The 22807-nt window shown below is 37.1% G+C and overlaps 2 protein-coding genes across 2 annotated transcripts in view; both read right to left on the minus strand.

The window, feature by feature from the left end:
• LOC127863496 (uncharacterized) lies at positions 1–16109 on the minus strand. The gene is made up of 12 exons (XM_052403042.1): positions 15954–16109; positions 15228–15380; positions 14674–14840; positions 12420–12639; positions 12144–12300; positions 11342–11513; positions 10813–10983; positions 10044–10241; positions 8926–9177; positions 8489–8595; positions 858–951; positions 1–128 (listed from the first exon to the last, which is right to left on the minus strand). The coding sequence occupies exons 4-11, from the start codon at positions 12599–12601 to the stop codon at positions 901–903; spliced, it is 1290 nt and encodes a 429-aa protein (XP_052259002.1). The 5' UTR covers positions 12602–12639; positions 14674–14840; positions 15228–15380; positions 15954–16109; the 3' UTR covers positions 1–128; positions 858–900.
• Positions 13263–22807, minus strand: part of LOC127863491 (NACHT domain- and WD repeat-containing protein 1-like) — a 17088-nt gene continuing 7543 nt past the window's right edge. Inside the window, exons 6-16 of the mRNA XM_052403038.1 lie at positions 22051–22144; positions 21590–21721; positions 20761–20892; positions 20086–20291; positions 18926–19071; positions 17843–17945; positions 17529–17741; positions 15954–16113; positions 15228–15380; positions 14691–14840; positions 13263–13324 (exon numbers count right to left, since the gene is read on the minus strand). Of these exons, the coding sequence (XP_052258998.1) occupies positions 13263–13324; positions 14691–14840; positions 15228–15380; positions 15954–16113; positions 17529–17741; positions 17843–17945; positions 18926–19071; positions 20086–20291; positions 20761–20892; positions 21590–21721; positions 22051–22144 (1551 nt within the window). The remainder of the gene's footprint in view (positions 13325–14690; positions 14841–15227; positions 15381–15953; positions 16114–17528; positions 17742–17842; positions 17946–18925; positions 19072–20085; positions 20292–20760; positions 20893–21589; positions 21722–22050; positions 22145–22807) is intronic.

The following is a 22807-nucleotide window of genomic DNA, read 5'->3' on the forward strand; positions in this document are numbered from 1 at the left end:
CTAGTTCAAGGAGTGCGCTGTATTTCAGTTTGCCGACATCATACACGCCAACGACGGTGGTTGGCGAGTCCTTTTCCGCCTTGCCGGTCACGAACAGTGCCTCCTGGTGGCCAAGCAGAAAACACTTCCTTTGTAGAAAGACATTTTGAGGCTAATTAAAGAATAATTGTTATTTTTCTTAAGGATTTCCATTGTTGTTGTTTTTTCTCAATAGATAGTCCATTAAAAGAATTTTCTTCTGCGCACACAGTCCAAGCTGTTGTTCTATTGAATAGTATGTGTAACATTTAACGTATATATATTTGTATTAATATAATGAAAATGTACATTTCGTTTAAAAAAATACAAAAACTGTTGTACTTTATTTCAGTCGTGAATAAACAGAATGCAAAACACTTGCTCAAAAAGACAATGCGAACATATTTTTTAATATTTATTATTAATGAAGTTTAAATCGACTCAAAGCCGACAATGAAACACTGCTAAATCGTTGCAGACCTAAAACTAAGTTAAATGAAATTATATATAAGACACGTGCGAAAAGTGTCGCACAATTAGCCTGTGCATCCCACACAGGCTAATAAGGGAAGATACTTTTCGCTTTAATGGAATTGTTCGTTAAAAAGTAGTCTCTAAATGAAAATTCAATCTAGTCGTGATGTGTCGTCCCTGATTAGCCTGAACGGACTGCATGGGCTTATATGTGACGATACTGATGCACTAGACCCCTTTTAAGAGAGCACGGCTTATATATATTTTTTAAAGAATGCTAGTTATGAGATGTGTTTTATTGGTGCCAGTGTCTTGGCCTCATTTCGATCTGTGGTCTTCTTTTTGTCCCTGGATCGATCCCATACCCTAAGGTTGCTGTCTTCTGCAATCGTTACCACTGTTACCATGTCAACGGTGCTTGCGCCGGTAGTCAATTTTGTGTTCAAGACGATCTTCCTCCTACAGCGAAGAGCATCGAACGAAGCCGTGAAAATATGTCACATCATGAACTCTAAATCACAGGAGTTTGAAATTCCATAAAGCTAATCTAATGGCTAAATAAAAAAATACCCCTATATACATACATGCCATACGTCCCGGATTGTCCGGGACAGTCCCGGAAATGAAGAACTTGTCCCGCTGTCCCGGAAATCTGTCAAATGTCCCGGAATTTACAAAATCCATATATACATGTACCTTATGTTAGGCTTAACTGCACCTCAATCTGTGTATATCTGCAGCGTCTCCATGACAATGCCTACCCGAATAGGCAGACTACGCTACGTGTCAAAATCGATCAATTAACAGGGGTCCTGTTATCATATCTATTGTCTCACTTTCGCGGTCAAACCGAAAAGGCGGCATTGTTTAATGTGGTTGTTAATTGACTTTAATTTACTACGTCATTATTTCCCACTGGGTAAGGGCAAAGGATAGTTGTTCACACATCTGAAGTTCAACATCGCTGAGTAAAAAATTAAAAGCACTTTATGATCGCACGTTTAACCGACAAAGAAGTTGAGTAAAAAAGTAAGCATATAAAAACGTCATCCTCACTAGGTTTATTATAGTATTGTTCTAAAACCCCCAGTAAACAGAACGTTAAAAATAATAAGTGAATTTGAATTGCGTTCGCCATGTCAAAACGCCCAGCAGATTCGTCCACTTATCCCAGCAGCAAAAAAGTGAAACGCTTATGTAAGTTTCAAGACAAGTGGACGACTGACGCAGTGACGTCACCATCTATGTTTAGAACGCTTACACCTAAAACACGTGGCTTGTATCTAGTAACGGAAGTAGTAATGTTTAATTTGACGTTAATAGATAAGTGTATTTCGGATAGGCTTTCAAACTTTTGCAATTAACGATGCGAAACACAAAAAAACGTACCAAAAATGCATATGTCTATAAATATCGCTACATTTTATACATGTCCCAGAAAATCGGCAAAAGTCCCGGACAATTTAACTCAATGTGCCGGAATTGGTCTGAAAAATTATGGCATGTATGCCTATATCCTCTATTCCTATAACTTCGTGCAGCCCTGTAAGATCGTGTACTTTTTTATGACGTAAACTTCTAAGCAACATTCGAACGCACGTGCCCGAAATCTATTCACTTTTGTAACGCGAGAATTTTCACAGCCGATAAGACAACAATCATGAGGAAAAAAGAATAAATATGATATAAATTGTCAGTTTTTCCGACCTCGTTCCAAAGAAATATCCTAAAAAATGTTTAAAATCTGCACATTTCCTTCATCAGACGGCTATGTTTGTCAATGTTTTGATGTAAAATGTTTTAAGAGTAGTTTCTCTTGGAGGCCCGTCTCGAATTTGTATAGTGCTCTCTGTACTTTGCATTACAATACGATTAAAGTATGTTGTGAATGCGGAAAATTTTACCCCCAAATGATGACACGAGACCATACGTTAAGATCGTGACCGGCCTATTGCGATAAAGGTTCTCGCTGCGTCAATTTGGGATGATGTCACAAAACAACTGTCATTAGAATGTGGGACAGCCTTTTATGCCCTTATTGTGAATAGAATTTTATTAAGCTATTTTCCGTTAGTAAATACACTTTATCTAGACCTCTGAATACAGTTATCACATTTCATATTTCGTTTTTATGAAGACCAGTTTTATATAAACCATTATTTTCAATACCGTTTATTCATAAAATTCATCTAAAACAACACATATTTAATACAAATAAACACTTATTCACAAAAAACATATATCGGTTATTATAAACACATGCCAGGGCCTCGCTGTGACGTCATCAAAATCGGTGCACGATCTTATAGGGTAATTCTGTGTGACGCAAACTACGATATACATGAATGTTTAAAGGTACGTAACTCCATTATTATTATCTGTCAACCAACATAGTTCACTCGTTATTTGTTAAACAAACGAAAATCATAAAGTATATATCAAGTTTAGTTATTGTCTAATGATTTTGCATGAAAAATATGCCTTTGAAGTTTAATGTGCACGAACTTATAGGTTTAGAGGCTATAGTAAAAGACAACAGGAATGAAACGCAGCACTGCCAGCAGACCCCGGACCCGCCCAATTTCCAGTAAACAAGGGAAATTACTGGAAAAACAGGGTACCCTACATCGACCCATGGTATAATAATCAAAAGCCGGTGAAAGAACCTACGAACACTGCTTACCGTGAACTACCTTCCTCGTAATTCACAATTATTCAACACTTTCCGCTCATTGTCGGATCCATTGCGTGTTGTTGTTGTTGTTTAGGCTAGATAGCACTCTACCGGTACGCAGTTGTTTACCACTATCTACAAAGCGGGGGTTTGGGGGCAGTAGCTCCCGATACTAAGGAAATATATGGATTATAAGGTGCTGCGTCAGGTGTTAGGTATTGGGCGCTTAGCAACGATACAATTATACGCTTTTCCATTCTTGTTTACGTTTAGGTAACGTGCAATCGTCCCGTTTTTTATTCCCATCGTTATATTTATACATATATCACAGTGTGTCGTAATGCATGTGTTAATCAACTCCATGTCGTCTGCTAAAATGTCTTAAGATTTATGTTTTAAGTTTTTTTCCAAGTTATCTAAATTCAGAAGAATTATTGTTAAATCGTCAAACTGCTTGGAACTTGACCAGATCCCAGTAAAGGCTATAATGATTGACCTCAGCAGTTAGTTTTTAGTTTGTCTACGGCAGTTTAGATGTGTCGTTACTTTATGCATTTAAACATACATGTTGCTTAATTAATTAGTACAATGTCCGATGATGTAGACCTTATGATTGTGTCTATCTGGTTTAAGTGCTGGTGTAACCAAGCTGAACGATCAGCGGTTCTAGGGAAATGTCCGATCGTGCTTGGAATTATATCCTCCGAAAGAGACAATATATGACAATAATAATATCACAGGAGTTAGCCTATATAGTCTATAGAGACTATATAGAGGGGTCTATTTTTATTATTTAGCCATTACATTAACTTTATGAATAGAATTTCAAACTCCTGCATCAATATACATGTACTGTTTAGTGGCTATAAACGCTTTGTTAGACAGGATATACTCTATATGTTGATAATGCATTATGTACACGAATACGAGTACTAGTATGTTCGCAAAGTATTTGCGTGTATAGTAATCATTAAAGCTGTGGTGATATTTACTAAGGGTGTTCGTTATTATTTACTTAAAAATAACTATATCATTTCCAAGTCACTTATCAACAAATTCGTGACATATCATAAGGTAAGTTAATACAGTCAAGTAATATGTGCCAAGCCGGAGTGGTCTAGGAAGACATCCATGTGACTAGCGGCGGAAGGTCGGTGGTTCTAGTAGACTTCCAAGGTCGCAGCCAGTCCGAGTCCGAAAGTTGGGCGATTCATATCATATGCCAAATGTGAAAATCAGGCACCCATATAAGAAAATGAGGCCTCTCTTGTCTAAAAAGGAAGCTATTCATATACCTGGGAGCGCTAGGAGCCCCCCCCCCCTCCCCGGAATTAAGTCATAGAGTGTGATCCTATTATGGCATATCTTTGTGTTTCACACAGAAGTGGTCAGTTTTACACCTAACTTGACATAAAACACATAGAAAACATACCATATCGCTATGCTTAGATGACTGGCCATGATAAAATACCACTCGCTAGGAAATTTTCCAATTTTCAAATTTCCCGCTTCATGATTATTGGGTAACGTGTCTTTTGTTTACGTCAATACAACATCAACAACAACATCTTCGAATAAAATAAACATTTTAATTAACTGACAAATAAAAACAATCACATTCTATTAATTTATAGGAATATTTATTATAACATATAAAATAAAGAATATATTTGTTGTTGTTTTTGTTATCGAAGTCAAAGACCTATAGATAACACAGATTGGAAACTCTCGTCTTCGCGATAGCGATATGCGATAATATCTAACGGCGGACGCGGGTCACGTGACATCGATTTTGGAGATGCCGGTGTACCTGTAGATTATTCCCTGCTCCAGCTACTGTCGGACATTTTGTTTTGAAGCAATCAATTATGGGCAAAGTCGGTCGCCGCAAACAGACATATTGAATATTTTTTTGTGTAAATAAAAATAAGTTCTTATTTTCTTTGTTGATAATGCTTCAGATTTTGGTAGTTATTATTCTCATGTATTATTAATTTATCGGAATTTGAAAGAGAACAATGGATTTGTTCATTTTCGATAATTTTTGAAAAAATTGAAAGGCCCAAACGATTTTTGTCAAAAACTTCTTCATTTCTCATCACAGATTGATTAAGTAAGATGGTTATGCTAGGTGAGATGTTAATCCAGGTATGATTTATAAAAAGTAGACGAAAATAAGGCATTGAAAGGATTTTGCCTTTGTACAATTTTATACTGTTATTTCATTCAATCATTTTCACACCTGTCGCCAAAGTGGTTTGTTTCTTTTTTTTAAACGTTTCTATTTCTCATCCCAAATCGTTGAAGTATGATTTTTATGCTAGGAGAGATGTTATTCTAAGTATAAATTACAAAAACGTAGAAGAAAATGTTCAATTTAAAGGATTTGGCCTTATACAATGTTGGTACAATTTTAAGCTCTTTTCCTCTCTTGTACACGATTGCTGTCAAACGTGTTTTTGTTCTTTTTGATAAACTTTTTCATTTTTCATCCCAAATAGATAAAGTCAGATTTTTATGCTTGGTGATATGTTTATCTAGGTTTGAATTAAACAAACTGGAGGAAAACGTTCATTGTAAAGGATTTCGGCCTTGTACAAAGTTGGTACAATTTTTAGCTCTTATACCCTATTGTACACACCTGTCGTCAAACGTGCTTTGGTTCATTGTAAAAACCTTTGTCATTTTTCATACAAACATAACATCTCCTTCAGTTCGCTAATTGATCCGACAATTAACACGCGCGTGAAATGTTTGTTTTGTTTTCTTTTCGCGAAATCCTAGTCCATGACACTTAGAGCTTTTATTATTTACCAATAGAAAAAAAAATTGGTTACAAACAAAACTTTAATAACCTATAACTCATGAATAAGATCTAAATAAAAAATAGAGAATTAAAAAATTGAAAAAATCCACAGAACCAAAATGAAAAAAGACTGAAACCGTTTTTGGATCGAACGATCATAGCATTTATTATACTGTAATGTTGTTTTTATCAGAGACCTAGATCTACGTGTCCACATATATCTATCCGTTTTGAAATAATATAATTTTATAAGGTTTTAAATGTTTGAATTCAAAATGTATACAAGAAAATTTTATCAGCAAAAGCCTTTCAAATAAATTACTAGTATTCAACGGCATTCTCGCCGCGATTTGGAAATTCTTATAGCGCTATTACTTCAACGATCGCGGCATTATAAATTCTTATTTTAGGTTAATAGAATCGAGATTTTGTAAAAACATAATTACTCATGTTTCTATGTAACTTTATTTTATAAAAAATCGGATCATTATTGACCAAGTTACAGCCGCCTTTCTATAGCGCCGTAGCATTTTCGCATAACTTTGCTCGATAAACGTAGCCGTTGCTACTGGACACGTCGCTATCTTATCGCAATCGTGATACATCGGCTATTTTCGGACTCCTCGGATTGATTTATGGAATAAATCGTCTGCTGATGCAAAGTGGTCTTATCAGTTTCTCGACCACGTGACCCCGCCGAGAGATAGCCCGATAAGGCGCGAAGTTTCCAATCTGTGTATTCTATAGGTCTTTGTCGAAGTGAAAGTACATGGCAGATTCGCAGTGAATAATACACGGGACGATAACACATAACCGGTACGTAAAAAAGAATGGAAAAGCGTATAATTGTATCGTTGCTAAGCGCCCAATACCTTACACCTAACGCAACACCTAATAATCCTTTTTATCCTATATATTTTCTTAGTATCGGGAGCTACTGCCCCCAAACCCCCGCTTTGTCGATAGTGGTAAACAACTGCGTACCGGTAGAGTGCAGTCTAGCCTAAACAACAACAACAACACGCAATGGATCCGACGATGAGCGGAAAGTGTCGAATAATTGTGAATTTAGAGGAAGGTAGTTCACGGTAAGCAGTGTTCGTAGATTCTTTCACCGGCCTTTTGATTATTATACCACAGGTCGATGTAGGGTACCCTGTTTTTCCAGTAATTTCCCTTGTTACTGGAAAATGGGCGAGTCCGGGGTCTGCTGCGTTTCATTCCTGTAGTCTTTATACTATATAGGGGTATTTTTTTATTTAGCCATTTGATTAGCTTTATGGATAGAATTTCAAACTCCTGTGTCTAAATCGGTGATACATCCCAGATCTTGAGTACCGGTTATTGAATATATAAAATTGTTTACTTGATCAAACAAGTCATATTTATTTAATAATAATATAGAGGATATTTGTTGGATCCGGTGGATTATCGATTTTAATTCACGAGTGATCATAGAAAATAATATTTTCACGAGTGGCGCAGCCACGAGTGAAAATATATGTTTTCTATGATCACGAGTGAATTAAAGTCGATAATCCACCGAATCCAACAAATTTTCTTTTTATTTAATGCATTTTTCACTGTTTATATACATTGTTCAAGAGTTTAACTAACGAATTTTGCTGGGATAATGACGTTATTTCGTCAAAAAAATGACGTCATATCGCAGTAAACAATGAAAATTATCGATAATTCTCACTGATAATTTTCACTGTTTGAAACAGTGAAATTATCAGTTTTAATTCACTGATATTTCTCTATAAACCACCGGAAAGCATTAAATAAAAGTATTTATTTATTTAATTAATATATTAATTAATGTATTAATTTATTCATGTATTAATTAATGTTTTAACGTATTAATTAATAACTTAATTATTTAATGTATAAAATATTAATGTATTATTTTTTATTTTATGCTTTCCGGTGGTTTATAGAGAAATATCAGTGAAATAAAATTGGTATTCCATTGTTTTAAACAGTGAAAAATAACAATGAAAAATATCGATATTTTTCACTGTTTTACTGTGAAATGACGTCATTTTTTCGACGAAATGACGTCATTAATCCAGCGAAATCATCCAGTTAAACTCATTTACAATGTAAACAAACGGTAAAAAAGCATAAAATAAAAAGAAAATTTGTTGGATTCGATGGAATATCGATTTTATTTCACCCGTGATCATAGAAAATATATATTTTCACTCGTGGCTTCGCCACTCGTGAAAATATTGTTTTCTATGATCACTCGTGAAATAAAATCGATATTCCACCGAATCCAACAAATATCCTCTATATATATTAATTAATTAATGTATTTAGTTGTTTATTTATTCATTTTTTTAGTTTATTTATTTAGTTAATGTCTTTCTTCATTTATTTTTAAAATATGAATATTTTTTACGTGTAATTTGTGTTTGGTACGCCTTGTGATTTGTTTTGCCTTTTAAAATGTAACGTGAACACTGAATACAGATCGGCTGTACCCCGAACAGTTTCAACGGAAGAAATACCTGCAGCGTGGACGAATTGACAACGAAGACGGTACTCCCGCTGATGTAGTAGATACATGTGCCATCGGCAGTGAAGTTTATACTGCGAATGTTAAGTTTCTCGGCGGCTAAACGAGGCAAAGTTATAGTTATGAGCCTCGCGGGTTTTAATGCATTTTCGCCAAAGGTGGAGTTTTGCTTAGAAAAGACCTTCGTTTAACGAAAAAGCCATACATGCAGGAAATGTCGTTGCTGACTAGCCTGCGCGGGCTGATCGGGCTTATCTTGGACGATATTTTACGCACAATCAAGAAGCCCCGGTTTCCCAGAACGAAGCTTAAAAATATTATTTATTTAAGTAAATAATGTTTACATGTACAGTATTTGCTCTTATAAATCAGTATTATTTACACAATCGATATTCGTACGCCAAAACCATAAATCCGCTATTTACATACGTGGAATAGAGCGAAGACGGTTGCCATTGAAATCTGCAAACACGATTTCGCCGGTGAACAAAGTGGTGTATACGACGTAAGTTTCGTCGGGGGAGATGTCGAAAGCTTCGATTTCATGTTCTTCAAACTTGCCTTCTCCGTCGGGGATCTTCTCAAATCCTCGCCACGCAGGCATCAATGTCATGGAATCAAGGTCAAGGACAGACAGGAAGTATTGATCGTCGCTTGTCATACCAACGTATCTGTCTCGACCTTTTCAGAACAAAAAGAAACTACGAGGTTTTTGATGTTCAATGTTTGACTTTAAGAAAGCTTTTCATTTTCCATATTTGAATTATAAGAAAAGATTTCATTTTCTAAAATTCAATGTTTAAAAAAGGTTTTCATTTTACATGTAAGCGCTTTAAGAAATATTTTCAGTTTTAGTGTTTGAGCTTTATGAAAGGGTTTCATTTTCAATGTTCGTATTTTAGGTTTTCATATATTAAATTAACGTAATTTCGTAAAAAATGTACTGTCCAATGTTTTCAACTTCAATTTTCGTATTTAAAAAAAGGTTGTCATGTTAAATATTCGCACATTAAAAAGGGTTTTAATGGCTGTACTTAAAGAGTTTTTTTTATTTTGAATGTTCATGCTTTAAATATATTGACATACTGATGGTATCCATTGACAGTAACGTAAATTTTCTCGCACAGACTGATCCGGAACGATACTTTCCGCATAATTGCACTGTATGTTGAATTTATTCACCATAGTAAGAATAAAATATCTTGAGAAAACTACAAGAAATGGGTATTTTTTATTTTTCATCATTGAAAGAATTAGCTGTCATCTTTATGAGCCTCGTTCTGGGGGGAACGGGTGACGGGGGAACTGGGCTAAATGCATTTGCTTAAAGTGTCATACCAGATTAGCCTGTGTAGTACACACTGGTCAATCAGTTGCGACATTTTTCCATCTAAACTGGACTTAAGTAGAAACTTCCTATAAACAAAAAAGTATAAACAAGCGAAAAGTGTCGTCCCTGAATAGCCCGTGCTGACGACACTTTACGCACATGCATTTAGCCCAGTTTGCAAAAACGAGGCTTATATAGAGACCATACCACCGCCAACCTGAAGGGTTGCTCATTGCTCCAAATTTCGCTTCGTCACTTGATGATGTAAGAGTCTGCATCAGGCTACCATTTGTGACGTCATATATGTTCATTTGTTTTCGAAATAACGTGACGATCGTTTTCATGCGTTTACCAGCAGCACAGAACGTTTTGGCGGAAGCACGGCCTTTGAGCGGTATGTCCAAACATTGTTTACCTGCAAAAAGTCATGCGATAATGGAGGCTAGTAAACCTGTTTATATTTACGCTGTATTACGTCGGTAACCTTTTTCAGCCCGGTCGCAAAAGAACAACATATCTACTGAAGTAGTTTTACCTAAAAATAGTTATATTCGAATGCAGCTTTGCATTGACCGTTCCTAGACGGTGATCCCATTTTTAATCATGGTGTGTTTGTATGTTTGTAGTTGTTTTCAGTTATAAAAGACGAGGATAACTGTGTATAAAATTATCCGACAATCGTTGTTATTTCATTTCAATATCATTGAAACGTCCAAAAATTCGTTTGCAACAGCCAACACTGTTGAATAACAATGTAGTTTTGAAACGAAAAATTGTGATCGATTTATTAGCAGTATATAATGTATGTCTTTCCTTGAATGATGTTTTTGTTTCTAAAATCAATGCCAATTGATGACTTACAAAACGAAAACAAATGTGTATGTTATAATTTAGCAAAATACAAATATACATTACGGTACTAGTATATAGATACAATATGTTTAAACATATATTTCGATATAGAATGATTTATTGGAAAGGCTCACCAGTTTGGAGTTCTTCTACTTGTATAACGTTGCCCACTTCCATGGCGACCCACTCGTCACCATGGCACAACGCGACCTTTGTGCACTGACCTTTACCAGTCACTTTGCGTAGCAACCGCGGAGGGTCGACCTTGATGTTCCAGATTTTGATCTCCTTCAACGACTGACAGACTAAAGACGGTAAAGCGTTTACAATCTCTTGATATTAGATCGTCCTGTTAAGTATTTTTCGTTTGATAACAATTAAGAATCAATTTATTTTCGTTTCTGTTGATGACAGTCCATTATTTTATTTTTTCTAATTCAATGAAACGGTAAGTACGGACTTGTCTCGTTCAATAAATTGTTCAGCGTCATGGCAATATGTGGCGTCATTCACACATAAATCTTACAGAGAAAGTACATGTCTGAAATTTAGAATTTACGCGTACAATTGATATGTCGAACAGAACTTAACGGAAAACTTTATATCAGTTTCGTAAAAAAAGAAACATTTTTTTATAAATGTACGCCAACGCGTATTATTCACCTGTGATTACGTATGTGCCACATAACGTCATCGTCATCATGTCAATGTCGGACGCGTGCACGTGGATGCTGTGTAGAAGCTGACCCCCGGGACGCTCCAGGATGTTGACATCGGGCTCGAACCACACTTTAGAGCTGTATTCGCGCAAGCGCTGCTTGAACTCGGCTGTTGTCTGAAACGAGTAGGATGAATAAAAACAACAACCAATCGAGCTGAATCATGCGATAATATGTATTATGCCATTAGAGGCAAGCGAAGCTCCATCATAGTCTACGCAATCGCGCAATCTGGTCTGGAGCTACGCTGTCGGCTACAAAGTCACGCAAGTGTTTGTGATGTCGTTAGCGGACAGGATTGCTCCTGACCAGATGCTGGGGAAGGTACATATTAATTAGTATACAATTAATTTAAACTTTTTGCTTATTTTTGGCTAGTGTCCGCTGGTTATATACGTAATCACGGAATTTGACTGGCAGATCTCTTATTCTATATTCTCTAAATCAATTCTTTATCAAAACATACTTTTAATTAAGTGTTATGAGTTAATGTCTGTTAATAAATATTATTCTCATTCTATGAAAACTGGGGTTGGCGCATGTGCGTAAAGTGACGTCCCAGAATAGCCTGTGCAGTCCTAATCAGGAACACATGCTTATCAAAGACGACACTTTCCGCATTTATGGAATTTTTCGTTAACATGAAGTATCTTCTTTACAAAAGTCATGTATAAAACGAAAGTGTCGTCCCTGTGCGTTAAGCCCAGTTTTCCCAGAACGAGGCTCATACGAGTCGTGCTTCAAACCTCGCTGTCCTCAAGGCGACCGTGTAACTGCGGCACAAATTGGTCCGGGTCCGTCTGCAGCCCTTTCCGGGAGAGAAGCAGTGCCTCCAGGACGCCCCTGATTAGGAGATCCCCCGGGAACGCCGCTTTGGCCGCCGTGAAGTCGTCCAAGAGTGCCCTTTGGGAGCCGTGAAAAACAGGCGTGAATGACCATTTCCAGACGTTTTGGATCAAATAAATGGCTAATGCGAGAGACAGTGTCTAGTTTAAATTAAGATTCTTAACCATAACACTTACTCAACAGGAAGTGCGTGTAACTTAGCAACGCAGAAGTGCACGTTGGCGAGACACTCCTTCTTGAGAAGGTCAACGTGACCCGCGTGCAGGCGGTGGTAGGACAGATTGTTGAGAGCCCGGATGTTGTAGTCCTTCTCTCCGAAACGCAGTGGTTGTGACGTCACATAGCGGTCCTCTTTCATCACCTCCCCCTTAGCGTTCGTGTACGGCTTTTTTGTTCCTTAAATACAACAATTTAAAGCATATTTGGAGATATCCAAGTAAGCACATTATTTTTTAACATGAATATTCGGTATGAATTTCGGTGATACAATGGCGCGAATAAATACACAATAATGTGGACATTCTCAATTAAAAAGTAAATTGTGTCAATTTTAATGAAAATAATGAAACGTTTTAAAAACAATGAATACGATAATGGTCCTCATTATACGTCTATACTGTGGGATCAAACATTATCAAAGACTCGGATACACAATTGGGTCTGATTTAACATGAATGTAAGTTGTCATTGTTCCCATACTTGTTAAAGTGTTTATCTTTCTCCCATCACCGCGAAACGGCCGTTAAACCCGCGCACCACCTCTTTTTGAGATACATTAATAAATGAGCAATGCAACTTCCGAGGTGGCGCTCAGGCCCGAAAGTTTTAATAGATAATTTTACAGGGTGGTTAGGTTTTATATGTTATTTCAACATGTTTCGCATTATTTTTAAAATCGGGCAACGTAGTGCAATTCAGTGAAGATTAACGAAGCCAAAAACGTACAGAAACATATATTCTCGACCCATTTAAAAAAAGTGAGAACCTTTATTAGTGTGGCATGGTGCGTACATCATACATTAGATGCTGCATGCCAAACATATTGGCTTCATGCCGACGTAGTTGATAATTTTGCATTTTTCTAAAAGAGATGGAGCCAATGCTTAGGAGATGGCGCTAATGATAGGAGGTAGCGCGAATGCAGAATGTATCAATTAACAGTCGTATCGCAAAGACATTATCACATGACGTACATTTGATAGATCAAGTTATTTGTTATATTAAATTTATTTATCAAAGTACATACACAGGTTCAAAATCTTTACAGAACATAAACACAATATATTATTAATATGATGTAGTTTTTTTTTAAATATATACATGTAAGTGATCAACTCAATTAAGAAGTCACCAACATGAATAAAACATATTGTACGATATTTACAAACAAATTGTAATACTCGAATAAAACCAATAACTGAATGTTTAACATTATTTAAATAATTAATCGACCGCAATATTTGTACACGTATACAGCATGATAATTCAGGAAATAAATATAAGATAATACATCTTATTGAAAAGATGCTTTGTGGCCCTTAATCCAAATTCTCAATTTACTAAAAGGCAAAGGTCAACGAATCTTATGGCCCTAAATCCAAATTCTAAATTTTCTAAAAGGTCAACGAATCTTAATTAGGCTCATATGTTGTTTTAACCACTATCAACTACAAAAAAATGAAGATACCTCGGTCTTTTTCCGTTAACGTTTTTGTATAACACATGTTAAATGTTCTTATCGTACAAAGACGAACATTTAAAAAAGCACTTTTTCTAATTAAAAACGTACGCGACTCAAATGTGCTGAAGTAGTCAATTTACAAAGAATAATGTAAGTCCTGTAAACATAATATAAACCATAACATAAAATATTTCACTTTAAAATAGCTATACATGTGCATTAACGCCATCTCCTAATCTGGGCGCCACCTCCTTTTCATTGGCTCCATTTCTTGTTGAAAAATGCAAATTAATCTCATAGATCGTCTAGAGGCCGATGTTTTTATGCACCCATTAACTTGTACAGGTTCAAATCAGTAGTTTTATGTAATAAGCGATTTAATTGGCTGGGAATTTGCTCGTCACACAGGCAAAAGACATCGATGTGTTTTTACGAATTCTACCATGCCACAACTTATAAAGGTACTCACGTTTCCAAATGGATTGTGAATGTATGTTCCTATACATATTTGGATGAATTTATAATCGCTGAATCGCACAACATTTGCCAATGTTGTTTTACAATAATGCGATATTTGTTGAAAAAACATACCAAACATAATCACCCTGAAAAATTATCCGTTAGATTTAAAAACATCCGGGCCTGAGCGTTACCTCGGAAGTAGCATTGGCTCATTTATTAATGCATCTCAAAAAGAGGTGGCGCGCGTGATTAACGGTCGTGCACGAACTTACAATACATCTGCTAACTTTATTATAAATCCTACCATTGGCCCAGGTTCCCGCGAAAAAATCAGCAAGGTTGCCATGGAGACGCTTGTTATGCGCGTCATCTGCGCAGTAGCGCTCGTGCGCAGCTTCCGTAAACTGCCGGTGATACCAGTTCAACACGCGTACACCGTCTGCACCGCGCTCAACTGCGGTGAAACGACTGATCTGTTTATTTTAGTAAATCTAACTACTTTCAAAGTGTCATGACTTATTAACAACTAGAATGTAACTAATGTAGCATTACCGTTTATGTTAAATTCATAAGCAAATCACTAAAAGAACATTAAACTAAGTCTTAGCTGAAAACAAAATCCCCAAGCAGCAAGTTGAATCCAACATATGATCTCTAGTTCCCAAGGCAGACGTTCTACCGTGTCGCTTAAAACGCTTAACCTCAATTTTAAAAATTAACGACGTTGGTAATGAATTCGAATATAAATCATCATTTTACTTATAAAATCGTTTCCTTCTCAAAAGATCGACGTCCGAAAACAAATATAGTCAACCGAGAAAATAGCAGTATAGTCACATACCGATATATTGGTCGATGTCCGTCCGCATGCGAACCAGAAGTAGAGGTGGCAGTCTGCGAATGGGCGGCGTCCAGTAGGTGTAGACGTCATTTAATACGTCATCATCGCAAGACAACACATCATCAAGCTCCGCCTCGGTGATTCCGTTACTGGCTGAAGTAAAGTTCCAAGTTCAGTGTCATAAATAGCCTCAAATAGCCGCGTATATGCTTTTTTAAATTCTCTTGAAGAATTATGATTCTAACATTTCAACTTTAAAAAGTGAAAGTTGTAAAGCTACATGTTTAATAATATAAATGTTGCAAGAGGCATGTGTTACGTCAACAAGCGATTTCATACAAAGTAAATCTCAGTGTGACATTGACACTCTCTATAGACATGAAGGGAGATAGTATCATTAAGTTGTTTTTGCATATGTAAAAATATGTGAGTCAATGCACGGGGGCTGTGGCAGTAAGTCAACCTTGTCACACTTTGCCATAGACCGATTTCAGCGGTTCACGACCGACTCACTACTGAAAAATGCACATGGTTATGTCAGTATTATCAATTATATTGACATGAGCCTAGTCTCTTGGAACCTTGTCGTAAATAGAATTTCATGAAAATCCCTAAGCAGCTACACAGCTAGCTCGACACATCGAAAATGTAACATTTAGATAATTGACCAACAACAATCCATGTACTTGCGAAGTAGATAATCAAATAAAATGAATCAATCCGAACCTAAGGTAAGATATGCCAAGGCGCGGCACACCAATATCCGACCGTGCTGTTTCTCCAGACGACCGAACAGGAAGTCGACTGCTGTACGGACTGTCGTCTGCAGCACCGTCCGTGATGGGGGGTCGAACGAGCGCCACAGCATGGCTTCGTCAAACGACAACTGATCATAATTCCATAAAAAAATGTCAGCATATTGTTATAGAAAATTATGTATTAAAAATAAATAGTTTTGTAATTTGTTGTTTTGCACCAAACGCTCCAATTTTTACTAAGTTAACTTCAATCTTGTCGACAGAGATGTACCTGATTTAAGACTACATCATCCATGAAAAAATATATAATTCCCTCTTTTCATTGACATTTAGTGTGAGATCACAAATACAAACGGCACTAATAAACTAATCATTTTTTTTAAACGAATGAAAAAATACATGACTTCACACAATTACACTTGTTAAAAAGTTTCTCACTGTCGCAGTTGTTTGCTTTCGTTTGAACCGTTTCGAATTGGAATTTAGTGTCAACATTCATTGCTCGTGGTATTCAACTTCCTTATTTTTCAATTGTAAAACTTTTCCAAAGCTGAATGCACTCACCTTTAAGAACAGCGGTGTCGGGCACTTCCGGAATGTGCTCAGCAGGATGTCAATCTGGTGTGAAGTCAACTTCCGGTTCCGTTTGTCCGCCCAAGACAAAACTATGATGTGTGCATCGCTTTAATCTAATTCCGGAACCTGTATGAACCTTTCCTCGTCAGGAATTAATTTCTATAAAAGTCGGTAAACATTTATTACAAAAGTATAATAAAAAATTGTGCTTTAACTGAATTATTTCAACGACGCACGCGCGCGGCGGTTAATGTGTTTTTTAATTTGTAATTGTACACAGATTTCGATTTCGTTTGGCATTTAAAAAGGTTTTTATTTCTCAAAGACAAATGAAAACATATGGTCACCAGTATTTGAAAGAATAAATGGACAAGAACAAAAAGAACTCAAGCATGCAAACTAAAAAATGTTGTGTATAACGAAATATAACCCACATACGGTCATCCATGTATATCTGTATAACAGTTCATGCGGATCGCAAAGGCTTATCTGGGATCACACTTAACGAAGATGTATCAAGCCCCGTTATCTCAGACCGAGACTTATTTATGTTCTATGATTACGAGTGTTTAACTCAAAATCGATAGTCCACCATAGGCAACACATTTTATTTCAATTGTATGCATGTTTGCATTATGCTGATATAAACTGATATAAACTGGTGACTTTCGCGGGAATTATGAATTTGTGACGCCAAAATAGTGTTTTTACTGTTTGAAACAGTGAATTATCAGTTAAAATCTTTTATACCAATCTGTTAACCTCATGAAAGCTTGAACTAAACACTGTTATGAGAAATATTAGAAACTTTGGTGTGGTCTTAATGTGGGTTCGTTTGTTTCATTTTTTCACTCATAAAAAGTTTTTAAAAAGTGCTTCCGGGAGAAGACGTATGAATTAGAATTGGCCTCTACATCGTTTTCCCCTTATACGAGTACACTAGTTGCCTTATTGAGAGCATCCGCACCTTGAGGGCCGGAAACGCCTCGTATTTCTCCTCCGGAAGTGATGATACGATGACCTTGCAGTGAGGCGGCAGAGAGGCCGGAAGCCACATCAAGGAGCGGCCATTGTTTGAGGTGTCCAGCTGGTCAAGCGAGTCTAAGATGACCACGAGTGGACACTCCGCCGTGCCTTGCTTTAAAAGGACCATCAACTGAACTTTTAGAAGGTCGACGGTCTGAAAAAAAAGAGAGGCTATCGTAAAGAATCAAATTGACGAATTATCGGCAATGATGAAGGGGACAATAATGGCGACGATCATGGTTATGACATACGTACCAGGCCGATTCGGAGGCGTTGATTACCCAGCATACTCAGTTGATGCACCAGACTCTGTAGCAGAGGCAGAACGGAAGAACTCTCCACGGTTGTACCGAGAAACCTGCGGCAATGAGAAATGTAAGTGATATGAAGTGGGCTTACGTTTTCATGTACATTAGAAGTCCACACAGGGACGACACTTTCTGCCTTTACGTAATTTTACGTTTTAACAAAGTCTCTTCTAAACAAAAATCCGTTTTAGGCGGAAAATGTCGTCCCTTATTAGCCTGTGAGGACTACAAAACGAGGCTGATGTATGAATAATAAGTTTCCGTGTAAATGTGACAATAAATGATTAAGGTAAACATACATGATAATTCGCTTAAAAAAAATCTGCGAATAAAACTAATTCGTTGAAAATTCCTCGACAAAATATTATTAAATTAATTATGAGGACTACAAAACGAGGCTGAATGTATGAATAATAAGTTTGCGTGTAAATGTGACAGTACATGTTTAAGTTGAGGACGTTTTTCTCATGAGAAAATGGATGTCACTTTACACTGCTAATGCGGTAAACATAAATGATAATCCGCTTAAAAAAAATCTGCAAATAAAATTTATTCGTTGAAAATTCCTCGACAAAATATTATTTAATCTAAATATGTACATGTATATATTTATTCTAATGTTGAGTCTAATAAGTGAAAACACCTATCATATAACAGGTAAAAAATTGTTGCACACTAATAAACACTTGATCTGTTGTTTCTTATATCAATGTCTAACAAAACAAAAGTACGCAAAAGCAAAATAATGTTGATTCGATGAAACAAATTTGTTTCTTTCGCAACTTATTAATGACATAGTTAAAATAAAAGTTCTGTAACTGAAAAGGCGGTATCATATATAGAGAGCCTTATCTTAAATATTATTTGTTTCCTTTTAAATTTACTATTTCCAAATACGGCGTTTCGCAAAATTGTTTAAGTCGTTTTTTTCTGTTGTTGTTCTTGTTCTGGCGTTTTTTTTAAATAAATCCTAAAACGTTCCAGTCCGATGAAGCCTAAGATACACTCAAGTCGACCCGGCATAAGCTACCTTAACACGAGCTTTGGTGTCTTGTTCAGCCAGGTCTTGCAAAGATTCGCCGACATCGCCAGGATGGACGTTTTGCCTGTTCCACTGATCCCGTGCACAACGAGCGGGGCCGTTGTCGATGTATCCAGCAGGTAGGATTTGATCCGCTGTAAACGAAGAATGTTCAGTGGCGACGGCAACAATTGAGTCGCATTTTGGTAAAACCGGGATTAATGCATGTGTGTTAAGTATCGTTCCAGATTAGCCCGTGCAGTCTGCACATGCTAATCAGGGACAATACTTACCACTTAGAGTGGGTTTTAGTTTAGAGCATACCACTTTTAAACGAAAATTAAATAAAAGCGGAAAGTGTCTTCCCTGATTATCCTCGCTAAGTGCACAGGCTAATCTCGGATGACACTTTACGCACATGCATTTAGCCCTGGTTTCCAAGAACGAGGCTCTTCTTTAAATGGGGGGGGGGGGGTGAAATACCCGTTTAGCCTTTAAATTGAAAAGTATAATAGTTCTTTGCATTCGTATTAACTACGAATATTATGGTGATTGTAGTTAAGAGATATTTTATTAAGAAAGCAACAACTTCCAACAACTTCGTCATAGTTTCGTCTGATGTTTTTATCTTTTAAAATGGCATAGTTATGTAAATAACAGTTTTTATTCGCTTGATAACAACATGAAGAACTGTAAATATACAGAAAATAATCAATGGCAACACATGCAATCTTAACATAATAATAATAAATGCCTTAGGAATATCACCCTCACTGTAAGGCATTTGAAAATTACGGAACAGATCATATATATTCAGTATAAAAATCAGATTATCACAAACTTTCAAAAAGATCGACTCTAAGTCCCTATTTGTTCGCTGAGGCTACCTCAACCGAGACAACAGATTTAATGTATGTATTCTTAATTGGGACTCATTTATTGAGTCCACCATAGCTAATTAAGATAATCATGTGTGAAAATATATTTCCAATTACCGCACCGCCTGGAATCGTGGGGAGTCTTTATTGCACAACATAAATGATGTGTACAGATTTGAGACCGACTGAGAAATAAAAATTCGGTAAACTGGTAGGATAGAAATCGAAAATGATTCACCAATAGTGTTGATAGTGTTGAATTGTTGAAAGGATGAAAATATGAACGCGAACCTCCAGCGTCTCGGTACGTCCATGGAACTCCGCGCACTTTGCCTGGCACAAACGGATGTGCTGCAGACATTCCTCGGTGAGCCGATCATGCAGAAGCTTCCGCTTCCGGATAGCCTGAGTTACCATGGATATCATGTTGTCCGTGAAGTCCTTGCAGAGGCGCGCCAGGTACTTCCGGTGCTCTTCGCTGGTTTCCGGCTCGATACCTGCGTGTGTGCTTAATACCTAACACGTCATACGTTTAATCAAATATATGCATGTAAACTCGTCGTTGAATATCAATATAAAAACAAGCCAACATTGCATTATAACAGGTAACAAAACAATGGTAATGACATTCATTTTATTGAATTGGAGGTTAACGAGTTTATAATCCATGTTTGATCGTCCGGATATACAATGCCCAATGGGGAACACACTGTTAGAAAATAGCTATTAGCAACCAGCATAAAACCACGACAGCCTGCGAATAAACACGCAGTCTATTCAAGTTTTAAGCTGTTTGCAACTCATCAGTATGGTAGGGTTGAAGATGAAGCCTTTCAAGCTCGAATCTATTAAAAAAAGTATTACATTTAATTAAGTTTTAAGTACTAAAACAGATCAAAATGCGTGGCTGAGTGTTAAAGTGTTAAGCGAATGTATGAACGATCAGCCTTTGTGCTACCACCGTACCTTCCCTGCCGACCCAGTGAACGTTGTAGTGGAAGAACTGGTCGGGGTTCAGGCGCCGCTCCATCCGGTGCTCCTTGAGTTCCCGCAACATCCGGTGAGCCTTCTCCACTTTCTCCTGCGCACCCAGGCACTCTGCAATGTATCTGAAGCACTAAACATATAAGTCCGTGACAACACGCACTATGTCGGCACGTGACACACGTGATCTAATGTACCACGTGACTGCATGAACCAAGTGAGGTCAACACATACTGCGTCACATCACAAAACCACATGAGAACGTGACTATACATCGAAACGTATACACCACGTGAAAACAACCACCACGTTAGTACTTGACATTACGTGACATAATGAATCACGTGTCCGCATGAACAAGATAACGACAACAAAGAATGCGTCCCAACACGAACAACGTGTTTATATGAACTACGCGACCACATGAATCACTTAAGTTACAACATGATCGTTTATCAATAACACTTGAATCACTCGAAAGATAACTTATAGTATTTGCATTACCTTACGATATGAGAACACCGATGTTGATATTCGTCGAACGTGAGTATATATGAAACTCGCCCATGGTAAACGGGGATAAATGCATGTACGAAGTCCGCACAGGCTAATCATGGACTGAACCTTTCGCTTTAACTGAATTTTCGCAAAGAAAATACTTCCTTTTAACGAAGTATTCCTTAAAACTGAACAAGCTAATATGGGACGACATTGTACTCACAGACATTAAGCCCCGTTTTCTCAGAACGTGGATTATAATTATAGTTTATATGATATAGTGTATAGTACATGATCTTGCGCATGCGCTCACCGGTGAATCTGGAGAGTGCATAGCTGCTCTCTTGGCAATCTATGTCTTCGATGTTCCGGCGAAGCCAGATTGCCTGTCTGGCGATGGAGTCCTCCGCCTTGAGCAGACCTTCCTCCACTTCCGTCTCCGTCACTATAGCAACAAACAACACCGGTATTCACCATAGCAATGATAGAAGTATAGACTTTTTAGAGACTCAAAATACACTAGTTAACGTATGCGTTCATAGATATGCTTGTAACCGAATTTTATTACAAGTACAACATTATTTGAGCTTCGTTTTGGGAAAATGTGCTAAATGTATATTCGTAAATAGGCCAATATGGGACGACAATTTCCTTGTTAATAGGATTGTTTGTTAACAAGATGTATCTTTCAAACGGAAATTAGCTTAATCTGGGACGACACTTAACGCAAATTCATTGAGCATAATTTCCCCAGTACGCAACTTATATGCCTACCAGAAATAATATACTTCCGGGCCGTTTCCGGGTCGAAAACCCTGGTTGCGGCCGACTCCAGAGCGTCCTGCATGAGCTCGCTCTCCTTCCACCACTGAAAATATGGAATGGATCGAGCTTGTGAATCTGGGGCAAACTCTATCTACGGCATCATGCGAAACTGGGTATTATGACACATGTGGAAGCGTCGCTACAGACGAACCTGCGCATGCACGAAGTTTAATTAGGAGCTACGCTGCCCGCCATGAGACCAGACAACATTGAGTAACATTATATTAGACAGCGTTGCTACTGACTACAATGCGCGAACACACAGGCTGCTCTTGAGCTAGGATTGTCTCATATGGCATAAGTCCCTTTTTTGCATGATGCGGCTCAACTTATAACTGTTTTAAAATCATGTTAGGAATAGATATATTCTCGCTATCGAAATAACACACAAGTCACAGTAGGATGAATAAAAACAACAACCAATCGAGCTGAATCATGGGATAATATGTCTTATGCCATAGAGGCTAGCGGTATTTTTAGTAGCACATTAATTTTGTTATTTATTTTTTTTATATCAATTTGTATTTTAAAAAGAAATCTTGTGTAAAAACATTACATACTTATATTTCGGTTACGGCTTAATGTCAAAACGATATACGATTAAAAACCGGTATTGTGGTATATTGTTTGTGGAACTTCTTTGAGTACATTTCATAAACTATTTTAAAAGGAACTGACATAATGATTTCTAGTAATTAGTGTTTTC

Source organism: Dreissena polymorpha, unplaced genomic scaffold (genome assembly GCF_020536995.1).
Source record: "Dreissena polymorpha isolate Duluth1 unplaced genomic scaffold, UMN_Dpol_1.0 chrUn010, whole genome shotgun sequence".
Classification (NCBI taxonomy): Eukaryota; Metazoa; Mollusca; class Bivalvia; order Myida; family Dreissenidae; genus Dreissena; species Dreissena polymorpha.